This window comes from Penicillium canescens (assembly GCF_028828765.1).
Source record: "Penicillium canescens strain IBT 15451 chromosome Unknown utg000011l_segment0_segment0, whole genome shotgun sequence".
Taxonomy (NCBI): Eukaryota; Fungi; Ascomycota; class Eurotiomycetes; order Eurotiales; family Aspergillaceae; genus Penicillium; species Penicillium canescens.
This window is the reverse complement of record NW_026703973.1, coordinates 671,988-697,494: the sequence shown is the minus strand read 5'-3', so window position 1 is coordinate 697,494 and position 25,507 is coordinate 671,988. Positions and strand designations below refer to the sequence as shown.

The 25,507-nt window shown below is 49.5% G+C and overlaps 8 protein-coding genes across 8 annotated transcripts; 3 read left to right on the top strand and 5 right to left on the bottom strand.

Moving 5' to 3' along the window:
• Nucleotides 1-282: 282 nt before the first annotated feature.
• On the bottom strand, nt 283-2,387 carry N7446_012991 (uncharacterized protein; the record flags this gene model as incomplete). The annotated part of the gene is made up of 7 exons (XM_058521733.1): nt 283-579; nt 663-755; nt 830-1,053; nt 1,131-1,280; nt 1,334-1,695; nt 1,762-2,219; nt 2,305-2,387. The coding sequence occupies 7 exons, from the start codon at nt 2,385-2,387 to the stop codon at nt 336-338; spliced, it is 1,614 nt and encodes a 537-aa protein (XP_058365210.1). The 3' UTR covers nt 283-335.
• Nucleotides 2,388-4,506: 2,119 nt separating this feature from the next.
• Nucleotides 4,507-5,630, top strand: N7446_012990 (uncharacterized protein; the record flags this gene model as incomplete). Its single annotated transcript, XM_058521732.1, has 2 exons — nt 4,507-5,569; nt 5,623-5,630. 2 exons carry the CDS (start codon nt 4,507-4,509, stop codon nt 5,628-5,630), a joined length of 1,071 nt encoding a protein of 356 aa, XP_058365209.1.
• A 6,292-nt stretch (nt 5,631-11,922) lies between these two features.
• Nucleotides 11,923-12,543, top strand: N7446_012989 (uncharacterized protein; the record flags this gene model as incomplete). The annotated part of the gene is made up of 1 exon (XM_058521731.1): nt 11,923-12,543. One exon carries the CDS (start codon nt 11,923-11,925, stop codon nt 12,541-12,543), a length of 621 nt encoding a protein of 206 aa, XP_058365208.1.
• Nucleotides 12,544-13,318: 775 nt separating this feature from the next.
• Nucleotides 13,319-16,185, bottom strand: sey1 (dynamin-like GTPase SEY1; the record flags this gene model as incomplete). The annotated part of the gene is made up of 4 exons (XM_058521730.1): nt 13,319-13,614; nt 13,679-15,423; nt 15,483-15,932; nt 16,037-16,185. The coding sequence occupies 4 exons, from the start codon at nt 16,183-16,185 to the stop codon at nt 13,319-13,321; spliced, it is 2,640 nt and encodes an 879-aa protein (XP_058365207.1).
• Nucleotides 16,186-16,596: 411 nt separating this feature from the next.
• On the bottom strand, nt 16,597-18,884 carry N7446_012987 (uncharacterized protein; the record flags this gene model as incomplete). The annotated part of the gene is made up of 3 exons (XM_058521729.1): nt 16,597-18,476; nt 18,531-18,797; nt 18,854-18,884. The coding sequence occupies 3 exons, from the start codon at nt 18,882-18,884 to the stop codon at nt 16,597-16,599; spliced, it is 2,178 nt and encodes a 725-aa protein (XP_058365206.1).
• Nucleotides 18,885-19,692: 808 nt separating this feature from the next.
• Nucleotides 19,693-21,193, bottom strand: N7446_012986 (translation elongation factor Tu; the record flags this gene model as incomplete). Its single annotated transcript, XM_058521728.1, has 4 exons — nt 19,693-20,560; nt 20,621-20,884; nt 20,946-20,988; nt 21,031-21,193. 4 exons carry the CDS (start codon nt 21,191-21,193, stop codon nt 19,693-19,695), a joined length of 1,338 nt encoding a protein of 445 aa, XP_058365205.1.
• Nucleotides 21,194-21,665: 472 nt separating this feature from the next.
• N7446_012985 (putative translation initiation factor IF3) lies at nt 21,666-22,352 on the bottom strand (the record flags this gene model as incomplete). Its single annotated transcript, XM_058521727.1, has 1 exon — nt 21,666-22,352. The coding sequence occupies one exon, from the start codon at nt 22,350-22,352 to the stop codon at nt 21,666-21,668; it is 687 nt and encodes a 228-aa protein (XP_058365204.1).
• Nucleotides 22,353-22,515: 163 nt separating this feature from the next.
• N7446_012984 (guanosine diphosphatase) lies at nt 22,516-24,648 on the top strand. The gene is made up of 3 exons (XM_058521726.1): nt 22,516-22,940; nt 22,991-24,338; nt 24,394-24,648. The coding sequence occupies exons 1-3, from the start codon at nt 22,697-22,699 to the stop codon at nt 24,449-24,451; spliced, it is 1,650 nt and encodes a 549-aa protein (XP_058365203.1). The 5' UTR covers nt 22,516-22,696; the 3' UTR covers nt 24,452-24,648.
• The last annotated feature ends 859 nt before the right edge of the window (nt 24,649-25,507 follow it).

Genomic DNA, 25,507 nt, shown 5'->3' with positions numbered 1-25,507 from the left:
TATGACCCCGCAATACTATGGATGTCTTTATCGGAATGCGTTGAACAAGCCTTTTGTACCTGGATCATCATTTCAAAGCGCAGGTACTATAGTTGAATCACCACATAAAAAACAGGGTCCGATTAATCAATATCTATAGTCAGACAATATAACAAAACAATTCTTGTCTCTGCGTGATGCTCAATTCTAAACAGTGGACCCAGTAGCTTGTCAACTTGTTCCTTGTTTTCAACGCTTAAGGGTCGCTCCGGGAGTCGATCACTTCTCGAGGCGGCAGATTACCCGTCACCTAGATTACATTCAGCACCAATCAACAAAAAAAGTCAAATATTGTCTCAAGAGGAGCCCTCGGAATGCTCGACTTTCTGCTCATCATGTACACTCTTTCGCTGCACAACACCGTCGATGTACTCCGGCTTAAGCTGACCGTGCTTATCATATCGGTGTGGCTCGTTGAGAGATATCGACACGACATCGAACACATTGCTTGATTTCTTGAAGATATCGTCCATCTCTTCCAGTGATCGATATCGCGTCTCTGGGTAGAAGAAGTATACTACCGGGAAAATAGCAGCATTTCTGGGAATATTAGTTAGCTTGGTATTCCATCGAAAGAAAAAATAGAAAGACAAATTGGGAGCTCGAGATGGATAAGATCTTACATAACGGCGAAGATTACGTAGGTCCTCCACTGGATGTTTGCAAATGCCACAGGTGTGATCATCACAACCATGAAGTTGAAGATCCAGTTGCCACTGAAAACAGAAAATATTTAGTAGGTAGCCCTTGCGCGATACGAGAGATCAGGATTAATGTTGTTTCCACTCACCTCGTAGACAAGGCGTTCGTTGGCGCTCGAATTCTCAGTGGCACAATTTCGGCGGGATAAAGCCAAGTCATTCCTAGCCAGCCGATAGCAAAGAAGCTATTGAATACGAAGAGGAACACCGCTTGTGCGGGACCAGCTGTATTTCCTTTTCCTTCTGCCTGGCTCTTTTGTAACTGTTGCAATGAAACTGCTAGTGCAACCATGGAAAGTGACATGCCGGCTGCCTATTATAGATTTGTCGTTAGTCACGCCAGTATGACAGATATAGCACTAAAGTGAAAGAAAAATAAAATCGTCTTACTCCGAAAAGCATCAGCTTGCGTCGACCAATCCTCTCAATAATGAAAATCGGAACCAGCGATGCTAGGAAGTATTCCGTCCCGTTGCAAGCTGCCAACAATTTAGGGTAGTTGTTATGACCAAGACCAATATCTTGGAATAGAAGTGGTGCCTGCATCAGTCAGTATCAACAGAGAAGAGAAACCTATGCCATATATGACGCACATAGTATGTAATCAGGTTAATACCAGAGATTTGCTGGAACATCTGATTGACATATGCAAGCACCACTCTATGGAACTCGCGGTACTCAGACATCTTGAACAGACTAGCATAAGAGCCCTTGGACATCTCCAAGACAGTCAGCTTAACCGACTCGAATTCATTCTTGATGAACGGATCTTCGCGATGTTTATCGTTCAAAGCTTCCAGAACCTGAAGTGCATCTTCTTCCCGGCCTTGCATTAGCAGCCAGCGAGGAGATTCAGGAAGATTAAGAATAGTGGAAAAGATAATTAGGGCAAAGACGATTTGGAACGCGAGCGGGAAACGCCATGAGACTTCATTGTCACCGATCCATGCCATGCCTATAATGGTTACTCATTAGCCATCTTGGAATCAAGAATCAAAGTTCTTAGAGCCCATGGACACACCATAGTTAATCCAATAACTGATCATAATCCCAGCCGTGATTAACATCCCCTCAATCATAACCAATTTACCACGCGCATGAGCCTGCGCCGTCTCAGACTGCCAAGTCGGAACAGTAGAAGTATTCATCCCATTACCCCAGCCTGTAACAATGCGCCCTACAACGAACTGCGGTAGGTCATATGAAGTGCATTGTAACAGCGCGCCGATAGTCATGATGACAGAGCCGTAGAATATCGTCTTTCGACGGCCGAGAGGGTTTCCCACGAAAATTGTGAACACTGCACCTAGGAAACATCCTAGATTGTATGCTGCGACGGTTATTCCTTGGTATGTTGATCGTGCTTTTGATTCGGCCTCGCTGATTCCTTCCGCTTTGTCGTTTATATCTGGGAAGTATTTTATGAAAGATTCTAGATCGAGTAGGCCGCCTGTTACGCCTTGGTCGTATCCGAAGAGTCTAGAAGACAGATGATAGGATAGTTAGTGGCTTGTTTTGCGCTATGTCTGTGTTTCGATTTGAACATGTGAAATATGTAACGAACAGGAAATCAAGTCCGGCAATCCAACTAATCGCCAAGTTGAGTGCATTGCCGCGGAGGCCGAAATATCTCGGGATGCCTAACATAGCGACGAAGCCGGTTGCCAATTTGTGATAGGATAGGCCAAGAGGTGACAAGACAAGCTAAGGAGCGACAAGGGCTATAAGACTCGTCAAGAACTTTAGTGGCGAGGGAGGGAGTAAATAAGTGAGTCTTGGGTTTCCTGGGCAAGTGTCGGAGCTTTTATGGGACATGTGAAGGTAACTTCAACCTATGGGAATAGAATAAGTCGGCTAAGTTAACCAGGCTATACATTGTAAGTACTAGTCGGATTTGCCATGTTGGGTTAGCAACACCATACACTCTTGGCATGTATTTTAGTCCCAGGCGTCTCTACGGGGGCACAAACACATGATTATGCATGTATAAGCCTGATAGGTTTGTATCTCGCCCTTAGAAATATATGTCCCGCCTAGATCTATACCCTTTTGTCCAACCAAATACTACCAGGCGTCGAAATAAGAGTAGCGGATGGCGTCCGGCAGCGGGAGAGGCACACAACTCGTAAGCGCTAGCCAGGCATTTCCCTGATTCCGCTGGCAGATTCGTGATACCATTGGCTAGTCAGGGGGCAGGGACTAAGATCCGGGACACCCATGGCGTCACAGGAGAAACCCAAATGTAACTAGTACATGTAAGTTACCAAATAAGTTACCTTTAACCCCGCGAATGTGGAGTTTGGGGAAGACGGAGACACACGCACATACACACGCCGACAAGATAAAGAGTTGCCCGGCCCGAATAATACGTCATCCCCCCACGGTCGTGCGCAGAAGTATCACGGCCAAGACTCGGGATGTCCAAATCAAGTATGTATTATCTCTGAGACACGGGTAATGGGTTTTCTCCAATAACACGATCTGGTGCTACGCAGCATATTGTTGTCTGAACAGTTCGTTATAACTTAGAAGCTATCTTTCATACTTAGCAGTGAGCCTGAACTCTTCCCCTGGGCTTCTCAACTGCACGATGTGTGCGTAGCAACACGGGTCATAAAGGTGTAGACAGTGCCACTGATGAAGTATTGGATAGTCTCTACACAAAATCCTCGAAGCGAGTATACAGTATTATGCAATATTTTCGCTCTACTTTGACTTCTCTGGTTTCACCACTTTTTGCCATATTTTCGAGTGCCTCGAATCGTAGTTGTTTGTATACAGGTGGGGCGTGAATGGGCTTATCGCCATGACTATAACCGAGACCCAGAGCGAAGCTGAAATCATATAATGGCGTGGGCTAGGGCAAAGCAAAAGCTGACATCAGGATTTCTATGCACGATACTCTACAATACCCGCTTATGAGCTACGCGAGCTCCTAGAAATTGCAACTGCCAGTACTAAATGTTAAGTCCACATAGCAGGTTTATGTCCCAAGTCCCTCACACCATACCTTTACAGAGAAGCCCCACTGGCTGGCAATGTTTGCGTTACGTTTTAGGCCTTGTTTGTTAGCCTTAACTTAATTCACTACGAATTAATTAGATCTTCCTTATTCCACCACTCACTACGCTACCAATTCTTACTCAGTCCTCTCGAAATTCAATTGGTTAAGAAGACAGGCTTTTATTACCTGCTTAGGCTATTAAAAGCAAGAAATTCCTTCTATTCGCGTAGTAGGTTGCCATTTTAATATACGCCAATTAATCCTTCGTATGCGTTTCGCGGTATTTGAAATCGGACTGAACCCCGCGCTGACGGTTATAAATTGATAGAAATCGAGGAGGAAACGCTCATCTGAATGGGCATGTCTAAGGAATGAAGACCGTAAGACCTTGCTTTATTCGATTTCTCAGGATCACTATTATGTTTACTCTCAGTGTGTGTGTGTGTGTGTGTGTGTGTGGACTCATTTACCCTGACCCCTCGCCGAAGTTGGATCCCAGGTCACGTGATGCATATAGATCTATAGGAGTGGCTGCCTGTTAGGCAGACACTCCGCTAGGCAGCAGGGAGATGAGCTGCTGCAACTACAAATAGCTGGATCTCTCAATATAGATCAATATCACACTTGTACCTCAATCCATGGTTCAACTGGTTATGAGCCTCTCTTCTAAAAACTAGCCTTTGGATTGACAAGTGATCAGTGATCAACAGAAACCAGACCCCAGACGCCCAATTCCGGGCACCAGATACGACATCATCCAAGATGGATGAAGTTAAACCAGATCGCCGGCTCAAAGGCAAGACCAACTTCATCAGTTGGAAACGCGAGTTTGAGCGAGCAGCCAGAGCAAATGATGTGCTTGAATTTCTCACGGGCGAAGAAGTCGTCCCACCCAAGCCCAACAAGGACGAATACTTTGTGAAAGTCCTTGACACCGAAACCCGTCGGTCTACTCGGATCAAGAAAAGTTTAAGTCCGACAACCGATGACGAAAACGAGACGGATGATGGCCAGGCAGTTGTATTGACAACAAACAACACACTCCGATGGCAAATTGATTACAATGATCATAAAGTTGCGAAAGAGAAGATGAAGATGGCAAACAAGCTACTTGACAAATGGATTTCTGACGGCATCAAAATCGAGACCGAGGATTGCTCGGACGCCAAAGAAGCTTACGATTTTATCAAGAAGCGATATGCGGTCACAAATGAACGTGCGCGCGATATTCTGTTGAATCGATTGAACGATCTCAAACTGGATCACTGCGCATCTGTGACCGACTACACCAATCAAGTCCGCCAGGTCAAAGCTGATCTCAAGACAGTCAAGTATGATATGACTGACGACATGTTCGCAACGGCTCTTCTTCATGGCCTTCCTCCCAGCTATCGCGGTTTCAAAGAGAAGTATGACTGGATTAGGTCGATCAACCCTGACGATTCTCCTGATCTGGACTATCTTTTTGAACGCATGCATGTTGAAGAAATGCACCAGCTTCAAATTAAAGAAGAGAGAAAGATCAGGGAAAAGGTCAAGAGAGATGCAATCAGCAGCAACGGCATCATGAACACGGACAACAATACTCGTTACAGGCCTAGACGGGAGGACAGAAGTCACCTCAAGTGCACCCATTCTGGCTGTGGCAAGACTGGCCATACCGAGGAATATTGCTGGGTTAAGAACCCCGAGAAAATTCCACGATCTCTCAAAGAAAAGTTCACCAACACCACCAACAGGGCTGTTATCACCAATGGCATGGGTGGTGTCGCAGAAATGGATCTCCCCGATTCCAAAGACACATATATCCGGACTGATGCTCTGGGTACGGGTCCCTCCCCTTCAACTCATGGGAAACCAGCTGACCCTTCGCCGCAGATGCATAGAGCTATCTCTTGCATCAAGTTGCGGAGATCAGGGGGAGTTGATATGGGGGACCCAGTACCCACGACGTTGGATTTCTCTAAACCTGTATTAGGAGCTTTCTTGGCAGGCAGTTTCTGTACAACAGACACATGGCTAGCGGACACAGGAGCGAACATGCATATCGTTAATGACATGAAATGGTTTAAGAAAGATACTTTCCGCTCATCCAATTTAAAAATCAGCACCGCAGACGGGTCCACTACCCTCGAAATTGAAGGAACGGGAGTTGTCAATCTTGTCCTAAAAAGCCCTGATGGGTTTCTAGTGAAAGTATCGCTTTCGGAAGTTGCTTATGCTCCTCGAGGCAAATGCAACCTATTTTCGGGAGGGATGTTCACTCGGAAGGCAAAAGTAACCGGCATCTACAATGAGCAATATATGACATGGATGAATGATGCCGGACATATGATCGGACATGCCATCTTCGGCAATGGTCTATATCACCTCGACGCCACAAAACTTCCCAATGATGATATGACGGGTGGCGTCATCGCAGCCACAGTGGACTTTGATGATCCTGTATGGAAATGGCATCGGAGGTTGGGGCACCTAGGCTTTCAAAACATGCTGAATCTGCTGCGTAGCTCAACTGGGATGGAGATCACCGAGAAGCAAATTAAAGCCAAGCTCAAGGCCGTTTGCCCTGTATGTGCGACGACACGGGCCCTGGTCAAGATTCCACGCGATCCTGCCTCGCGACATGCTCAACAACCAGGAGCGATGGTTCATATGGACGTGTGGGGACCATACCCAATCGAAGGATTTGATGGAACTAGGTATTTCTTGTTCATCACCGACGACTGTACGCGATATACATGGAGCGCACGATTTGATAAAAAGTATCAGCTGTTCGAAGTCTTCAAGTCGCTGGTCAAATTGATCCAGAAGGTTTTCAATATTACCATCCGGTGCTGTCGCTTTGACAACGAATTTGAAAGGGGACCGATTGGCAAATGGTGCCACTCTCATTCCATCGCGCGAGAACCTATCGAGCCATACGCCCATTACCAGAATGGTGTTGCAGAGAGAACAAACCGTACGATTCGTGAAAAGGCCGCGCCTATGGTTCAAGAGACTTCCATCTCTGGACAAGTCTCCAAGATCATTTCCGAAAAGGGTACCGAGTTGTTACGGACTTCTAAGATTCCCGAAAACCTTTGGCCCGAAGCTATTCAACATGCTGTCTGGCTGAAGAACCGAATCCCAGCACGTGCGTTACGCAAGAAAGATGCAAAAACCCCGTACGAGGCATTAAGAGGGGTAAAGCCAACCCTCACAAGAGAACGAATCTGGGGTAGTCGAGCATACGTCACATATCCTCAGGAGTTGAGGAGCACGGCTTCGATGACAAAACTACATAGTCCCCGTGGCTGGCTGGGATACTTCGTCGGGTGTGAAAGTGAAGCAATGTATCATATTTACTCTCCGGAAAAGAATAAGGTGTACCGTATTGGAGTTGCTAGGGTCGAGGACGGTGAGGGTCTGAACGACCCTCATGACGCACCATGTCTTGAAGACAGGGTTCCTATCCCGGATCTTGATATTCCAAGCAATACTCCCTCGGAAGACGAAAGCCAAGCTTCCAGCGAGAAGGACAGTGATCAAGCTGGGCCACACAACGCTAATCACGATTGGCAGAGTACAGGCTCTTTGGAAGAAGAAGGGATCGGCCAAGAGCAAAACCCTTCTGAAGCGTGGCACGAGTCACGAGATGAGATCGAAAGCGCCGACGATGAATATGAAACCGACGAAGAATCAATAACCCCAGTTGTGTCCAGATATTTCAATCATTCCAAACACGCCGGTATGGCTAAACGGAAAGCTACGGATGCTCCGATAGTGGCTCCGAGGAAAAGCCGAAGAGCGACACACGATTCATTTGAAGCTGAATTCGCGCATTCAGACTCAAATGCGACAGACTCAAACGATGAATCCTGGTATTACTCGGACGATGGGAAGATTTCTCAGGCTTACTGGCAATTCGTGAGAAAACATGGCGGTAACAATATGAAGACTTTTCTTCCCGATGACAATAAATGTGATCGCTGTTTCCGGAATGGAAGGAGATGCGACTCTGCAGAAAATGGAATGCCTTGTTCTATATGCAGAAAGGAGAACCAAGGCTGCAGACCACAGTCAAAAGAAACGAGAAAGTTAGTTCTTCCTGAGAACCGTCACAAGCGTAAAGAAATTGGAAGAGTACAACAGGACCAGCCATGCAGAAGATGCTTCCAGACGAACCGTACTTGTTTTCTCATTGACCCAAGCAACCCAAAATGCGAAGCATGTCAAAAAGCCAAGATCAATTGCAATTGGAACCTAGACGGGGCAAAAACGTCAACAGCACGGCAGAAAAGAAGACAGGCTGAAAAGGAGGAAAAGCATAAAAAGCTCGGATTTGTACCAGTTCCTCGTGATCAGAAATGCTACCGGTGCGCAACAAAAATAATGGCATGCGATGGGAAGATTCCGTGCAACAAGTGCAACACCCTTCTTCAACGCTTAGCATGTCGGCCGCAGGGCGTGGATGATTTACCTCCTTGTGATCAGTGCAGAAATGGAATCAGGAGTGGAAAAAAGTGTGACCGCGGACGACCTTGTAAGGCATGCATCCACGGAAAGACAACATGCAGCTACAAAGCCCAGGATGGTTTGTTAACCAGAATCTATCGCGTCCCTGATTCTCCGCTTCCAACTGGTTTCTCCTCCGTGGGCCCTCTTGAGGAAGGAGATCTGTCTGATGAAGAATGCGTGCGCTGCCGAAGAAGTAAATTGAACTGCGACGGGGGACAACCCTGTTACCCATGCGTCAAAGCACAGCCCAACACCCACGTTGCTAATTGCAACTATCGCCGCTCTGACGGGACATATGAATCGTGGGCGATTCGTCCATTTGAGTTGAAAGCTCTAGGCGAGCCGAATCTCCGCGAAGACTACGAAAAATACACGGGTCGAAGGAAGTCTAGAATTCCAGGAGATGTCCACGAATTTGGAAAAACATCTGACATCGGACAAAAGAAGGTGGAACTCATTCCATATATAGGACGAGAAACAGTTAACACCGAACGGGATAAAAAAGAGGTGAATACTGAACAAGACGTGGACAAGAGTGGCCACAAGGAATTCAAGTTCGGGCTATCTGCGTATGGTGGACACACTGTGCCGGCCCTCCAATTGAAGCCGAGTAGCACCAATCGTGCAAAATACCATCAGGCTAAAGTGGAAGAACTAAAGTCCCACGAAGAGAAAGGAACGTGGACTATCGTTCCACTCGACAAAGGAATTAAACCGGTTACCTCACGATGGGTCACCACAGACAAATACGGAGCAGACGGGAATGTTATCAGGCACAAGGCTCGTTTAGTAGCTAGGGGTTTTCAGCAGGAAGAGGGTCTTGATTATGAGGAGACGTTTGCCTCCGTTGTCAAATCCGCTTCAACCCGCATATTGCTCGCGTTGGCAGCGATTTGCCATTGGCACATTCACCAGGGAGATGTCAAGACGGCTTTCCTAAACAGCAACTTGGACAAGCCAGTCCATATGAGACCGCCTAGTGATGTACAATTAACGCGTGGATGCTGTTTGCTGCTTCTGAAGGCCCTCTATGGTTTAAAGCAATCACCTCGAGCATGGTATCAGAAACTCCGGGACACCCTTGTCCGCTGGGGTTGGCGAATGTCCGCTTACGATCCGTGCGTCTTTATCAATGACATAACCGGACTTATCCTCGAGGTCCACGTGGACGACATAAACGTGATGGGCAAAACCCTTCAGACAATCCTTGACTTCAAGGCACAATTTTCGAAGGAATTTCCGATGTCCGACGAGGGGGAGTGCTCCTGGTATTTAGGAATGCACATCGAGCAGAAGCCTGGAGAAATCCATCTCCATCAAAAACAATACATCGACCAAATGGTCAATAAATATGGATTCAAAGATGCAGCTCCTGTCATGACTCCTCTTGACATGAAGACCAAGCTAGCGAAACAGGGCGACTATGTTGCCAACACCAAATTCCGCAAAGACTATCAGTCAAAGGTCGGATCACTCAATTTCAGCAGCAATCAGACAAGACCGGACATTGCTTTTGCTACCGGATATGTAGCTCGATACGCATCCAATCCAAACCGGGCTCACATGGATGCCGTGGATCGCATTTTTGCGTATCTGAAGAGCGATGCTAGGAAGGGAATTGTCTATTCAGATAAACACGGTCTTCAGCTGAGGGGTTTCGTCGACAGCGACTTTGCCGGATGTGAGGACTCGCGCAAGTCGACAACTGGATGGGTGTTCACGCTTGCTGGAGGGCCCATATCGTGGTCATCCCAGAGACAAAAAACAGTGGCTACATCAACCATGGACGCGGAGTACATTGCATGCGCCGAGGCTGCGAAGGAAGCTATGTGGATTCGCAACTTTATCAATGACCTCCGCATCCCCGGAGTACACATTGACAAAGTTCCCCTTTATATCGACAATAACGCAGCCTTGAAGCTCACCAGGAATCCAGAGTTCCACAGCAGGGCCAAACACATTGACGTCAAGCATAACTTCATTCGGGAAAAGGTGGAGGAAGGTCTTATTGATACCCAGCGTGTCAATACAAAGGACAACTTGGCAGATATTTTCACCAAAGCTTTACCGAGGTCTACACACGAAGACCTTGTGGAACGTCTGAATATCCATTCAGGGGGAGGTGTTGAGTCTGCAATTTCGTTTAAAGAAAGATCAGATAATGCCAGAGCATATTCTGGGATCCTTGAGGTGCCTCGACCCCTTCGGGTCCTCAGCACAGGGGGAGAGTTGGATCCCAGGTCACGTGATGCATATAGATCTATAGGAGTGGCTGCCTGTTAGGCAGACACTCCGCTAGGCAGCAGGGAGATGAGCTGCTGCAACTACAAATAGCTGGATCTCTCAATATAGATCAATATCACACTTGTACCTCAATCCATGGTTCAACTGCCGAAGCGATATGCAGGCTACCACAACTATATGTATCCTTGTACGTACAAGTAGAGTGTACCCGAAACCACGCTAATCTATTCTTAAATCCGGCATAAAATATTCTTTGATAAGACAAGAAAGCTCCTTTTCTTTTTTTAATTCTAGAACAACTACTTTACGTATAGTAGCGTTACTTTATGCGTTACTCTTTTTGCACTCGTACCTCTGTGTCCCTACTGAGAGCTGCTAGAATCTCTGCACAATATGGCACCGAAAGCAGGTCAAAGCTACAGACACGCTCGAAATCAGTTTCCCAAACTCTATTTGCACTATGCCTATTACGATTACTCTACCCCTGGCCGTATTCTTGGCGGTATCCTGCGATAATGGCATAAAAAATAGCTATTATATTATGGTTGTATAGGGAATACGTTTTGTCGAACCAGTGGTTGTAGAGTAACCGGAGGCAGATTAGCACGATATCTAATATAGCTGGGGAAATAATGAGATTGTAACAGTTGGCGACGACTAGAATCATCCGGCGTGGGTGAGTAATCGAAATATAAGCTTTTACCAAGCAATACGACAGCTTCAGATTAGCGAGGCGGGTAGACTTGCGACGTCGCTGCGCCTCGAGAAGGCTTGTCTGGCTTGCTTACACGTCCGTTTCCCACTTTCCATCAATCATTCGCACTCGTCAAGACCAAACACCGTGGATATAGTCCATATAGCCCATCAGCCCCAGACTTGGCATGCATAGTGATGCATGAATCACTCCCCAGTGAATAACTTTGCTATCAAAGCTGCTTGTCTGGATTGCACACAAAAGCGACGGGTGCGGAGATAAGAGAAAAAGGGGGCCGTGATTTCGACGCTGATATAAACGATACAACTTTCGATGTTTGGCGTCTACAGAGTCCAATGTGAGGGCCTCGCATCCTTTTGGGTTGCAACGGTGCCATGAGCTTAGCATCGCTGGAGCATAATTTTATAATTTTTGGGACTTTCCCCGATCAGACCGGCGATACGAGCCAGTGAACTTTGGCCCTGTGTGGCGCTAGGTAGTCATGGTGTCTTCGGTCTGGGTTGCTTGCCAAGTGCTGGATTGGAGCCACGGACCCTTTCCATAATCAAGGGCCCCGGCTCAATTCTAGGGGCAGATGTATCTTTTACCGAGATGAGACGTACTTGAGCCTTCTTATCCCAGAAATTTAACCATTAGTCGATTTCCTTTTTTCCTTTTTGTCAAGCCTAACTCTTTTCTTCTGTGCACTTCTGTCCTTCGCTTTATTGCGAACTATCAACATGCACAAGTTTCTCGCCGCTCTTCTCTTCGCAGCCTCGGCGCTGGCTACCCCTGCTCCAGATACTACGGCCACCGCAGAGTCAATTGGCACCGAGACTAATTCCGACGCCGACTCGGCTGCCTCTGCCGCTGCCGCTGCCTTGATTGCTGAGATCCCCAGCTCAGTGTTGACGGTCATGGAGACAGCCATCCCGTACTCATGGCAGGCCGAAATTTTAACAAATCCCACTTTCCGCTCCTCCGTTGTGAGTGCTGCTGAGGCTGGGACGTTCCCAGCTTGGTTCAATGACCTGCCCAACAGCGTCAAGGCATGGGCAACCTCGAATTTCGATGCCCAGATTATTGGCGTCCCAGCGACTACCCAAGACACCGTGTCCGAGACGAGTTCTAGCGTTATGGTTACTAGCCAGACTGCTTCAAATGCCGCCCAGACCACTTTGCCCGACTCCTCCTCTGCCACCACTTCGAGCTCAGGTTCTGGCTCCAGCTCGGGCTCGAGCTCTGCGTCAGCTTCTCCCTCATCTTCAAAGTCGACTGGTGGTGCCCCTGCACCTAGCGGCGGTGTTGCTATGGGCGTTGCCGGTGCAGCCGGCGTTTTCGTTCTCGCTCTTGCGCTGTAGAGCATGGTTCCCCCCGCTAGCTCTACCATTAGGCTTTTATGACTTTTGTGTTATCTAGGCAATATAGTCTAAGTTATATATACAACCCAATCTGCCCCACGGGAGGAGAATCATAAAATCAATGAAAAATAAATACGCCCTCCAGAGCTCACTGAGGATATTCCATCACTGCAGGAGCCTGATAGCCCACCCGGGGACGGGTATATTGCGCCTCCATCTCCTTCTCCTGCTGTAAGAGAAAACAGCACCGGCAAATCAAGCCCCTATACAGTCTTTCAAGCTGAGCCACTAATGCCAAAGCGTTGACGGATCTCGCGGCGTTTCATCATTAAAGGGCTCGGAGACGAGAGGAGGTTCTCCGTAAAAGGTCACACGGGTAACACGATTCCAGTAGGCCGAGATGATTTGTTGGTGATTTGTTGGTCAAGTTTCATAGGGATATAAGTAGAGATCAGCCGGATCCACATGTCTTTGTGGGGGGATGCATTCCCAAAAGGGAACTAAACCACTTGTTGGTGTTTTGAGACTCTGCCTTTTGTATTTCCATAGGTATGTAGTGACGTAGTGATTGATTTTACTTCATAAGCAAAACAAAGGTAGAACGAGAAATACAATTCTCTTGGACTCCGTCTTCGTTGCCTCCAGAAGAGTTGATATTCCTGCTCTGTCATGATAACAGTAAGTATAATGGAGGTGCATATAAGGACTACCCAGAAAAGTACGTGTAAAATACAGGGTGATCGCTAGGACAAGCAGCACAGCAAGTAAAAGAAATTTACATATCATCCACATCATCACCGGCCTTCGAGCCACCCTTCTTCAAATTCGACATCTCATACTCATCCTCCTTATGGCCGGTACCACGCTCTCCGGCCGACATGGCAATAGCCTGGCGGCCCGTGTCGGAAGACTCGAGGAACTCGCGCAAGCGACGCTTGCCTTCTTCCAGGGCTTGCTGGGAGGCCGCTTCGGTCATTTTGAGCATAGGGCCCCAGAGGTTGAGCTGGTAGGTTATGTATGCGCCGATGGCGCAGACGAATAGGAGGATGAAGTAGGCTGGGTTGCGGAGAACTAGGGGAATTTTGTTAGTATAGGATATAGGTGTGGGGACGTGTGGTTGTGAAGGAGGACTTACCAGCCCAGATCTCGTTCCAGCCTAGGGCTAGAAGCAGACCGTAGAAATACAATGGCACTTGTGTCATACCGCCGATAGCACTGCGCTTGGCTTCGACGTAGACGCCGTCTGCGGTCTTCTTGAAGCGCACGGTTAGTTCTTGGCGCTTTGAATCGCTGAGGATGGTCATTTCCTCTTCCAGGCTCTTGCCCTCGTCTTCGTCTACACCACCGATTGGTGGCAAGTCCTCCTCGTCCGCGGATGTTGCGGTGCTAGGAGTGTGTCCGATCCATCGGTCAAGCGGGGGAGGGGCGGAGGTCTTTTCCAAACGGAATCGAGATAGAAGAGGAATCACAGTCAAGGTGGACTCGCGAGCACGGGTGTAAATGCCTTCGATATCATCAGTTGGGCGCCAGATGCGCGGCACACCTTCCTCATCGTAGCGGAACTTGTCCTCAAAGTTCTCACGGAGCTTGAGGAGCAGGTTGCCCTCAATCATTTCCTCGTCGATCTTGGCACGGAGAACACCCCATGACTTACGCCGCAGACGCCAGAGTCCGACATCGACCTCATCGAGGCTAGCGTCGAAGCTGCTCGCACGGTCTGTGAACCGTCGTTCGGCATCGAGAACAGTCTCCTCGAACAGGTTCCAGATCCGATCCCAGAAAGCCTTCTCAGTAGGCTTCTCTCCGTTCTCAGGAGCGCCACCGCCAGCTCTTCCAGATCCAAGTGCATTGAACTCGAGGCCAACCGATTCACCAAGGCGAGATTGCACCCAGCGCTCGACGCGGGTAGCCAAACGTCTCATTTCATCACGGCGGAGTCGGGCACTGACCTCCGACAGCTCCTTCTGATAAAGAGCCAGCTCTTGCTTGTAGTCACTCCACTTGGCACCCTCAACCAATGTAGAGCGGGCAACCTCCTCAAACTTCTCCATCGAGCCCTGGGCTTCCCGAGTTACAATCTCGGCAAAGTCATAGCTACCACCCTTCTTCTGACCATCCTTCACAGCAGCAGAGACTGATTCGCTGAATTCGCGAATTCCGGACTTGTGGGCTGCCGAAAGCTGACCGTGGAACAGGGCCTTGAGGCGGGTATCGACCTTGTTCTCAAGCTCGGCACTCTTGCGCTGGTAAACACCCTTGTGGTACCGGCTAGCTTCTGTCTGGAAGCTCTTCAGGGTCTTGGAGCGAGCACCGCGCATGGCGACACCCAGTCCACCAAGGACCTCTGGTGCACCAAGGCGGACGGCCTCGGCCTGCTTATCTTCAAATGCGACGATCGCCTCATCAAAGCCAATCATCACTTCGCGCAGAATCTCGTCGCAACGAAACTGGGCAAGCAGCTCCTGCTGGGTTGGCAAGTCCAAGTCTTTATTGTTGACAATTTGATCCCAAATGCCCTCCGCATAATGCGAGAATCCATCAGCTGGGATGCGACGGTGGTATTCAGGTAGGAAAACACCTCCTTCGGAGAACTCGCCCTTAAGCGCATCCCTCTTAGGATCTCGGTGTCCCTCCCGGAAGCGCAAGCCAAGCTTCTTTGCCTCTGTTACAAACTGGTCTGGCTGGTATCCCTTATGCGGAAGTCCGTAGAATTGGAAGTCAAAGTAATCATGGATCGTGGAGTTCTCTAACCCAGCAGGCTTCGATATCGTCGCCCACAGGCGGGACAAGTCTTCCAATAATGTCTTCTGGAGGTTCTTGAGCGGTGTCGTGCCGATGAAATCACGAATGACGAAGAAAAGGAGAGAGCGGTGGGTAGTACTGCAAGCTGATTAGCGCCTAGACCGGAGATAGCATAGGCCAAGTCAAATGCCACATACTGTTTATCCTTCAGGAAAAGCTGCAGGTTGACTTCAAAGACAGTCTTCAACAATCCCATGTTGGCACCCTGGTACAAGCCAACCTGGTGTTCCCAGATATTGACAATAAGAACCTCACTCGTTGCTAGCGCAAAAAGCGCACTCTTGCGCTCAAAGTCCTGATCCTCGCCTCTCTCGCGGCCATCCGTACCCTCCACATCCATAACCAGGATATTATCCGCCATGCGCTCCTCCGCGCCGGCCTCGCCTTGCTTTTTATTGTTCGAGAGCCAGATACCCTTTGTTGTTTGCCTTCTCTCCAGCTCGGACATCACTGAGAACTCGGTGCCGAAAAGCTGATTGAGCAGTGTTGACTTTCCAGTGGACTGCGACCCGAACACGGAGATGAGGTGGTAGTTGAAGCCGGCCGGCGTGACATTTTCGAGAGTCAAATATTTGGACAAGTTGGGACTATAGGGATGAGATTAGTATCGGAGACGAGAGATCATGGTGATCGTGGTGGTGGTGGCCAAGCGCATTTGAGGGGGTCTGGGTCTAGGCGTAGGTGGCCGTACTTGAACTCCTTATTCTCATCAATGACCTGCACGCCATGCTCGTAGGATGCGGTGTCGCCGTCGCCACCGATCGAGGCAAAGTGGCCATTGGAAAGGACAGATGGCGCTGTTGGGCTTCGTTCTAATCCTGAGGGGCGTCGTTCAGACATGGTCGATCTATTGCTCCCTGTGCTATGTGCTGAGGAAGGTGTCAACTCCGGGTAGCCAGAGATGTTAGAGCAAAGACGGGAGGATCTAAACAGAACAAAGAAAAAAAGGACAAAACGTGTGGAATAGGAAGAATCACAAGGTTGTTTCACGAGGTCATTGAGGTCCCGAGGTCGTTGCTGGGGAAAACATTACATAACCCGGTGGCGTGTGAAGTCATCTGGAGATCGATATGGGGATAATTTATGTTAAAGTTTGGAGTTTGTTAAATTGTTTTTAGTTGATAAACACCTTCCAGTTGGTTTGTCCCTAGTTATCTACTCTTGAGGAGTTTCCATGCGCGGAATAGATGAGAGATCGTTTGTTCGTCATAATATACAGCCACGCTCTATATACATGGAAGGGTATCTAAATCATTGAGGCGGCACTCCATCGTACCAGTTCAGGTTCCAGCCCTGATCAAGTCCAAGATCAACATTAGGATTAGGCCACATGTACTGGCCGAAATCATCAAACAATCCACTAAATGCGTTGACTTCCAAGCCAACAAACGGGTTTCCCGGTGGCTCTCCCCTTGGAAGCCAAGATTCATCGGGATACCCAGGTCCCAAGGACGGTGTGAGGTTGTCGTCATCTAGGGCCTCGGTGTTGGTGGTCGAGGGGCCTTCTGGGTCAGAAATGGGCGGCGTGTAGGGCACAGAGGGATGCTGTCTGGGGCAAGAGGCTTCTGTTCCCGCTGTATTTGATATAGTCGATTCCTGGTCTTTATTTTTGGCAGAACCCTTGAAGAATTTGGTTCCTGCGCCCACTGTAATAGTGCCAAAGTAGGGCACAGTGATTTTGCAGCTTGTCATGTTGCTCCAGTCTGGCTTGATCCCCCTAGTATCAAAGATGGCACCCAGAATATTCGCGGACTCGACGGCAACGGAGCCTCCAGGTTCTGTTGCCGCTCGACGAAGAATTTCGACAACCTTTTCTACCAGCCCCCAGTCTTTCTCGTCTTGCTCTGTGCTGTGGTCCGGCGATTCATCAGAGTAACCATGCAGATGAACGATCAGAAGCATGCAGAGTGTGAATGCCATGAAATCCATCATCTTGCACATGTACGGTTTGCTTGTTGATCGGAGCACCTTGTACAGCATCAAGCCTTCTCGTGCAGACTCGATCGCGATGGAATGACAGGGTCTGAATTGAGGTTTGTGGGGGGATTGTAGCATCAGAGGAAGATGAAGAAGAGCACGGAGTAGTTTGAGCATAAATTGCAGTGGAACCCTTTCGAGGTAATGCTCCCTTTTTTCGCCCGGAGAAGGATCCGCACTGCGGAGATGATTGGGCATGGATTTCCAGGAGTCCTGTAGTTCCTGATCCAGTCGCATTGTTGCTTCGAGGGACATATTGGATGGATCTTGCATTCTGTCCACCATGTGTCCTGTGATTATACCAATACGGAGCAAGTATGCCTCTGGGGCTGCAATATTCGTATTGAGACGTTGCTCAACCTGCGGTAAGAAGAAGCCCTCAGCGACCCCATAAGGCAAGCCAAGAATGAGACTGAGAGATCTGTCTGATGTTCCCAGCGAACACCAAATCTTGAGACGCCGTTCATACAGTGAATCTCCTGGCCTAGGAACCTTGGTTGATAGATGCATTCCAGCCAGGTGGGCAAATTCGATCGCTCGGCGATTCACTAGCCAAGCTTTTCGAAGCCGGCCTTCGGTCAAATGCAGCTTGGAAAGCAACATCTGACATTCAATCCCTGGTAGTGTAGCCGCAAAATCATCGTCGCGAACGATCAAACGGTCCACCGCAGTGACGCATCGATCATAGAATACCTGAGGATCAAATGGCTCAGTCAAACCTTGGAAACAAAAGTCTTCCGGAGCATGAATCGCACTGATGCAAAGACACATGAGTGCCTTTGCGACTTCGGCGGGTGCCACAAGAGCTTCGTTGCAATTGTCAAGAACGACAAGCCTCTTATCCCTTCGGTTGAATAACTCTGGGAAATGATCTTGCCACACGAACCAGTGGAAGGACGCGTTGATGATTTTGTTCACGTCTGGTGTTGGAGGAAGCATAGACAGAAGTTCTGCACGCACGGCATGCGCCTTGGGCGACATATCCTTGACGCCGGCGAATTTATCGTTATTCGACGAGTCCTCGCGACGGCTCACGAGGTAGTTGTCGAAAAGTTGCAGAACTGGCGCATTTCGGATCTGGTCACTGGATGGGCCTAGTTCGTCTGACTCGGCTTCGAGGGGACATGTTTCTGTCATACCCGGACATTTTATCGCTGGGTAATGTTAGCGATGTGGTGTGGTTTCATACACGTCCAAGATATACTAACACTGGGTTGGCTCATGACGCTCACTAGACGGAGTGCGCGAGCTCCGTTGATCTATTCGTTTGGCCAAACCCTCCACAAGATGTTCCAGTTGTGCAACTCGTTCCCGGAGGCTGTATGGTTGCTCTCCTTGGGAGAACTGGGAACCTGATAGTGGAGGGGTAATGACAGTGTGCTCTTGGTCGATACATTTCGTCCCTCTGGATCGACATTCATTGCAGACTCCAGGGCGATCTGGGTGGAATGTGCATCGGATCTTGCGCCGCCGACCTATAAATAGTCATTATCAGCAATGGGATGAGAAGCAATGTCGCTTTGGCACATACACTCGGTGCAGCTCTTAGTCCCCTTCCTCATCCTCTTGCGGGGGGTCCTTGATCAGTCCAGTCGTCCATGACTGTGACTTATAAAGGCAATTTGCAATAGATGTGTGTATTAGCTGCAGATGGATCAGATAAGAGAGCTTTGCAGCTCGTCATAGCATGGTGGCAAGTCACTATTCTCCGTTCTCCAGAGCAAAGCAAGGGAGCGAAAAAAGAAAGAAGTCAGAGATCAGACCTGCAGCTATGTAATCAGTGTCAACGAGTCAGAATATTCCTAAAAGAAGTACGTGTTGGGTCGTTGCCTATAGATTCTCGTCCGTCAAGTTCGGCCGAAGTGGTGCGGTCAAAGATTCGTCCGAGCCAATCGGATGCAGCGTCTGCTTACCTCCGTATAAGTCGGGCGATCTATAAAACCGACTGTGTTGTCTGATTCTTTGGTTAAAACTGGATTCGGGCTATAATTGCCATTGTTTACCTTATTTGAGAGTGACAGATTGGAGTCGCTCTTCTACATTGGCGTACTGACAAAATTAAGACGGGCAGCGAAGACTTCACTGCCTACTGGATATTGATTGAATTGGACAAGCTGAACTTTGAGAAATTGAGTCTGAATACATTTTCACGGGAGTGGAGAATAATAGGAGAAAATCTGACTACATTCCAAGATGGTAGAGATACATGGACAAGATTCAATCGAAAACTCCGGATTACCGCCGGATCCTCGTACAGATCGATGATTCCCGCGCTGTGAAATATAAGGTGCCTAACAAACAAGATGGAAGAAAAGGGGTTTCATAATACAAGGGTCAGGAATTCCGACCAGGGGTGCGTGAAGGGACCATTTACTCGACGACACGGGTGATCAAACCAGTGGCGACGGTGCGGCCACCCTCACGGATGTTGAAGCGCTGACCGCTCTCGGCAGCGACGGGGTGGTGGGTCTTGAGGATCATCTCGACGTTGTCACCGGGCATGACACGCTTGGAGAGATCGCCATCGGGGAAGCTGAGATCACCGGCTTCATCGGCAGTACGGATGTAGACCTGGGGACGGTAGTTGGCGCCGAAGCCAGTACGGCGACCACCCTCAGCCTCGGTCAGAACGTACATGGAGACCAGGAACTTGTTGCTGGCCTTGGTGCTCTGTGGAGCAGCAACAACCATACCACGGCGGAGATCCTCACGGCGGACACCACGGAGGAGGAGACCAGAGTTGTCACCAGCACGGGACTCGTCACAGGACTTCTTGAAGGTCTCAATGTCGGTAACCTTGGTCTTGATGGGGTTACCGTCGTTGGTAGCGCCGACAATCTCGACTTCGGTATCCTTCTTCAGGAGACCACGCTCGACACGTCCAGAGACGACGGTACCACGGCCAGGAATGGAGAAGACTTCCTCAATGGACATGAGGAAAGGCTTGTCCAAATCACGCTCAGGGGTGGGGATCCAGGTGTCGACAGCCTTCATGAGCTTGTCGATCTGCTCGGTACCGATGTCGGGACGGCGGTTCTCGAGGGCACAGAGGGCCGAGCCGAAGATGATAGGGGTCTCCTCACCCTCGAAGCCGTAGGTGGAGAGAAGCTCACGCATCTCAAGCTCGACGAGCTCAAGCATCTCGGGATCCTCAACGGCATCGACCTTGTTGACGAACACAACAATCTTCTGGACACCGACCTGGCGGGCAAGCAGCAAGTGCTCACGAGTCTGGGGCCTGTTGTGTGATTTCATTAGCCCACTTCCAATCCAATCCTATAGACTATGGGGCCCATACATCTGACCGTCGGAGGCAGCAACGACGACAATGGCGCCATCCATGTTGGCAGCACCAGTAATCATGTTCTTAATGTAATCGGCGTGACCGGGGCAGTCGACGTGTGCGTAGTGACGGTCCTCAGTCGCGAACTCAATGTGAGCAGTCGAGATAGTGATACCACGCTTGCGCTCCTCGGGGAGCCTTGTCAATGGCGGCATACTCGAGGAAGTTGGCAAGACCCTTGGAGGCCTGGTGCTTAGTGATGGCGGCAGTGAGGGTGGTCTATGGCGCATGCGTTAGATTCGATGGCGAAGGGTGTCGGAAGAAGTCGCGAATGGCTTACCTTGCCGTGATCGACGTGACCAATGGTACCTGGACAGGAATATCTTAGCATCAAGTCCAGTCAAGCGCAATGACATTCGTCTTACCAATGTTCACATGGGGCTTGTTACGCTCGAAAGCAGTAGCCAGGCCACGGGCGGCCACCTTGTTGCTGAAGACATGGTGGACGGGGTTGACGGCAGTTGGGCGCAGCAGGGAAGACCGGCTGGTGCGCGCCAAAAGGTTCAATGAACGGGAGATGCTCGACATCTTGGTTCAATTGACAAAAAGATAAAAGGAAAAGAAAGGCAAGAAGAAACAGATGTAAAGATGGAAGAGAAGAAGCCCAGATCAACACCAAATTTTTTAGTCAGACGGCGATTCAGGGAGGTGCTTAGTCATCGGCCAATCAGGACGCCGGAATTGCGGAGGTTTCGCCGTCATCAGGAAGTAGATGGGCTGAAGAGATGCAAAGGAGCGCAATGGAGTTGGAATAGACGGTTATTCTGAGCTATGTCCTGTATATGGGGGCTTTTTCCTGTATATGGGTTTATAGAGTACCGGGCAATGCGCGTGTACCTACGTCATGCCATATACAGAGTATCAGTCAAGTTCAGCTGTCAACCTTGGAAGTTATTGAAGAGCTGTCATATATTGCACGAAAGCTCTATTCAGAGCAGTGCTATGTAGCTTATATCTTGCACACTCCAGTTCCACATAATATACACAATGTCCAGTCCTCCTAATTGTCCTTCTGCACGGTGAAGGTAACTTGCTTTCCAGGTTCGCCCTCCATCGCCTTGGTCTGATTAGCACCAGCCTCTCTCACAGTGTTGAGTACTCTCTGCATGACATGCTTGATCTCATCTACGGTTGCCTTGCGCTTGTGCCGTTTTGCGGTCAAAATGACCTCCACCCTCCGACCTTTGTCCAAAAAGGTTGTGAGCTGTTTCAACCGGTGTGAGAGATCATGGGCATCGATGGCCCAGTTCAACTCGATTGACTTCACTGAAGTCTTGGTTGCTCGTGACGCTTTGGCCTTGGCTTTTTCGGTTGCCCGCACTTCCTTCTTGTTGAAGACTTTGCACACCGGAAGTTGATCACCATTTGCGGGTTGAACCTGCATAAGGAAATGATCTTTGTGGTCGAAGGACTGAAGGACCTCTTCGAGTCTGGTTGGGGCTTCTAGGTTGCCTTCTTCGTTGACCAGTTGTATGAATCTTGCAGTAATAGCCTCGTTTTTCGGGGGCAGTTGGATGGGTGGGCGGTATTCACGGAGAGATAGGAAATGTGACTGTTGGAAGAATCGAATCTGGACTCCATTTCGCAGAGTATTGGGAAGAATGGCAGTTCTGGAGATGCGGCCAGGTGTGATGAAGATCTGGCGCAAGGCCTGGGCGGACGACACGAGACCGCGAGTGTGGCTCATGCTGACAGCAGGAGGATTTTGAAGAAGTGCATAGGAGAATCGTAGAATATTTGGAGTGAAAGGCCAAAGAGTCAAGTGAGGAGTGACGAATTGGGAAGATATCGGGGAATCGGGGAACGGTATTCAGCCACATCTGCGCCACAGCCCTGAAACCCTTGGATCTCCTTTCTCCTGACAATTTTCCCTGAACATCTCTCCAGCTATTCTTTCTGGCCCGGCTTGGTGTTTTTGGAGGATCAATGTTCGCTTGCTTGTTTTCTTTCCCTTCCTATTAAACCGTCCGGTCGTTCTTTCATCGTCCTTGGACATTCGCCACCTGTCACTATATTCGGCCATTTGCTCGCATGTCGACTGGAGTCGACAAACAAGACAACAAACTCCACCTCGATTCAATCGCCCGTCAACGCTCCCCTCAGAGCAACGGATCCGTCTCTCAGTCGGTCCAGATCAATCGAACTGAAGAACAAGCCAACATGGCACAAAGCCAAAGATCGCGATATCTGAAGACGGGGGCTATCATCGCCTTCATCTTCATGGTGTTGGTGTGGCTTTCCCCGTCTAAGCCTGCTACTTCTAGCTTTACTCACGGTATGTGTTTCCCATGCGCTAGCCGCTTTACATAACTGATTGTTTTGCAGAGCAACCGCCTTCAAGCAGCGGCGCGTCGTCGACCACGAAATGTACCAAGTCCTCCGACCCTTCCAAGCCCCTGATTCAATATGCCCTTATGATCGATGCTGGTAGCACCGGGTCTCGTATTCACGTCTACCGATTCAACAACTGCGGCTCTACCCCAGAACTTGAAAATGAGGTTTTCGAGCAAACCAAGAAGGTGGAAGGTTCTAGCTCCGGTCTCAGCTCTTTCAAAGAAGACGCTGAAGGTGCTGCCCACAGTCTGGACCCTCTTATGGATGTCGCTTTGAAGTCCGTTCCCGATGAGTACAAGTCCTGCTCTCCGATTGCCGTCAAGGCTACGGCTGGACTTCGTCTTTTGGGCGATGAAATGAGCGGCAAAATCTTGGATGCCGTCCGTCGCCGCCTAGAGACTGCCTATCCCTTCCCAGTCGTCTCCAAAGAGAAGGGCGGTGTCCAGATCATGGATGGCAAGGACGAAGGTGTCTATGCCTGGATCACAGCCAACTACTTGCTCGGCAAGATTGGTGGCCCTGACGAGACTCCTACTGCCGCTGTTTTCGACTTGGGTGGCGGTTCCACTCAGATTGTCTTCCAGCCCACCTATGAGAAGAGCAAGGCTGGTGGTATGCCCGAGCACCTCGCGCCCGGTGATCACAAGTACGACCTCAGCTTTGGCGGCCGTGATTTCGAGCTGTACCAACACTCTCACCTTGGATACGGTCTGATGACTGCCCGCGAAGCCATACACATGGTGGTTGTCGAAAATATGCTGGCTAACAACCCTAACGACCTGTCCTGGGCGAAAGAACCCATTCCGAATCCTTGTATTGGACCTGGAATGTGGCGCGATGTCAAATTCAAGTTCCCTGCCGACCACCCGCTGGGACCCAATCCCGAGCTCAAGATGGTTGGACCTAAAGACAGGTCCATGGCCCCTCAGTGCCGTGCTCTCGCCGAAAAGATTCTCAAGAAGAGCGGCGAGTGCAAGCTTGCCCCTTGCTCTTTCAACGGTGTCCACCAGCCCTCTCTCGCGAAGACCTTCTCCCGGGAGGACGTTTTCATCTTCTCCTACTTCTACGACCGCACGGCTCCTCTGGGCATGCCTGAGTCTTTCACTCTCGACGAGCTTCACGAGCTGACCAACACGGTCTGTGCCGGCGAGGGCAGCTGGGGTGCCTTCAAGGGCGTGGAAAACGCTCTTACCGAGCTTCGCGATCGCCCTGAATGGTGCTTGGACCTCAACTTCATGATGGCTCTGCTCCACACTGGTTACGAGATGCCCTTGTCCCGCGAGGTCAAGATTGCCAAGAAGATCAAGAACAACGAGCTGGGCTGGTGTCTTGGTGCGAGGTTAGTTAATCCCACTCTTACTTTTCTAGCATATACTGACATGCATTTCCCACAGCTTGCCCCTCCTGTCCAAGGAATCCGGCTGGAGCTGCCGCATCAAGGAAGTGTCCTAAACAAACCCACGGCGTCACGCAAACTATCTTCTTTTAATAATGTCATTCGGTCATAGTGTATGATGGGTTCATGCATATATAGAGGTCCGGGATATGTCCGTTTTTTTCTTTTCTTCCATGTCTTATCTAGACTTGATTTACTGGCGGTTGCATAGGAAATGTATCGATGTTTCATGTTTACAGTAATTGATTTGGAGCCACTTCTATAGATGTGGAAAAAGAAACTGAGACTCCAAGCTGCGATGTCAAAACCGCGATGCTCCCAATAGGGGTCTGCTCCCCGTCCAAGCAAGATGCGAGCAATCTGATCTCCCCCCGAAACCTCTAGCCCGATAGAATAAAGAAGCAGTCATCCCCACCCGTCCTCAACAAAAGAATTGACAGCTCGACCTAACTCACCAAGGAAATGTGGAAGCAGCCCCAATGCATCTCATAGCAATCGATACCGGCTCTCCGAGCGCCGAGGTGTAAGTCGCGTGGACCAAGACGAGTCCCGAATCTCTGGGGAAACTTATAGATCTTGACGCTCCCACGCTCAGCCACGGATTGGAGAACAGGGGGATGGTCTGAATCCGGACCTTGCCCGTCGTCCCAACTTGGCCGCGTGATCTAGACACCAGCGTACGAGATCGAACTTCTTACACGCCAGGTGGAGAAGTCGTAAACGTTGACGAGCAAAGAATAGGCCGCGCTGGTTGATCTTGCAATGAGCCCATGGAGAATAGGTCTTGGGGAGTAAAAACGTCCACAGGAGCGTTTTCCTCGATGAACAGGTAGCTGAGGTCTCCATACGACTCGTGCAATAACGCATTTCGCATTCCTTTGTCAAGAGCCTGGGTGTAAGTCTCGGGAGAGGTTTGCTCTGTCCAGCGGAGGCCGTGGCGGACCTCATTGATGCAGTTAGTGGCACATCAAACTGCAGCACCAAAGTAAGTGATGTCACTGGGTGTTTTGGAGTGTTCAATATAGAACACTGTAACACAACAATAGCCCTGATAAGTTGCTACTGATCGTTACTGAGTGCTACTGAGCCGTGGCGTTCGCTCGACACGAGAC

What these genes read in the sequence shown, in the direction of transcription:
- N7446_012984 (XM_058521726.1), top strand. Translation starts at nt 22,697, where the DNA reads ATGTCGACTGGAGTCGACAAACAAGACAACAAACTCCACCTCGATTCA. An exon ending in TACTTCTAGCTTTACTCACG is followed by an intron (nt 22,941 to 22,990) that starts GTATGTGTTTCC and finishes ATTGTTTTGCAG; the next exon opens with AGCAACCGCCTTCAAGCAGC. An exon ending in GGCTGGTGTCTTGGTGCGAG is followed by an intron (nt 24,339 to 24,393) that starts GTTAGTTAATCC and finishes CATTTCCCACAG; the next exon opens with CTTGCCCCTCCTGTCCAAGG.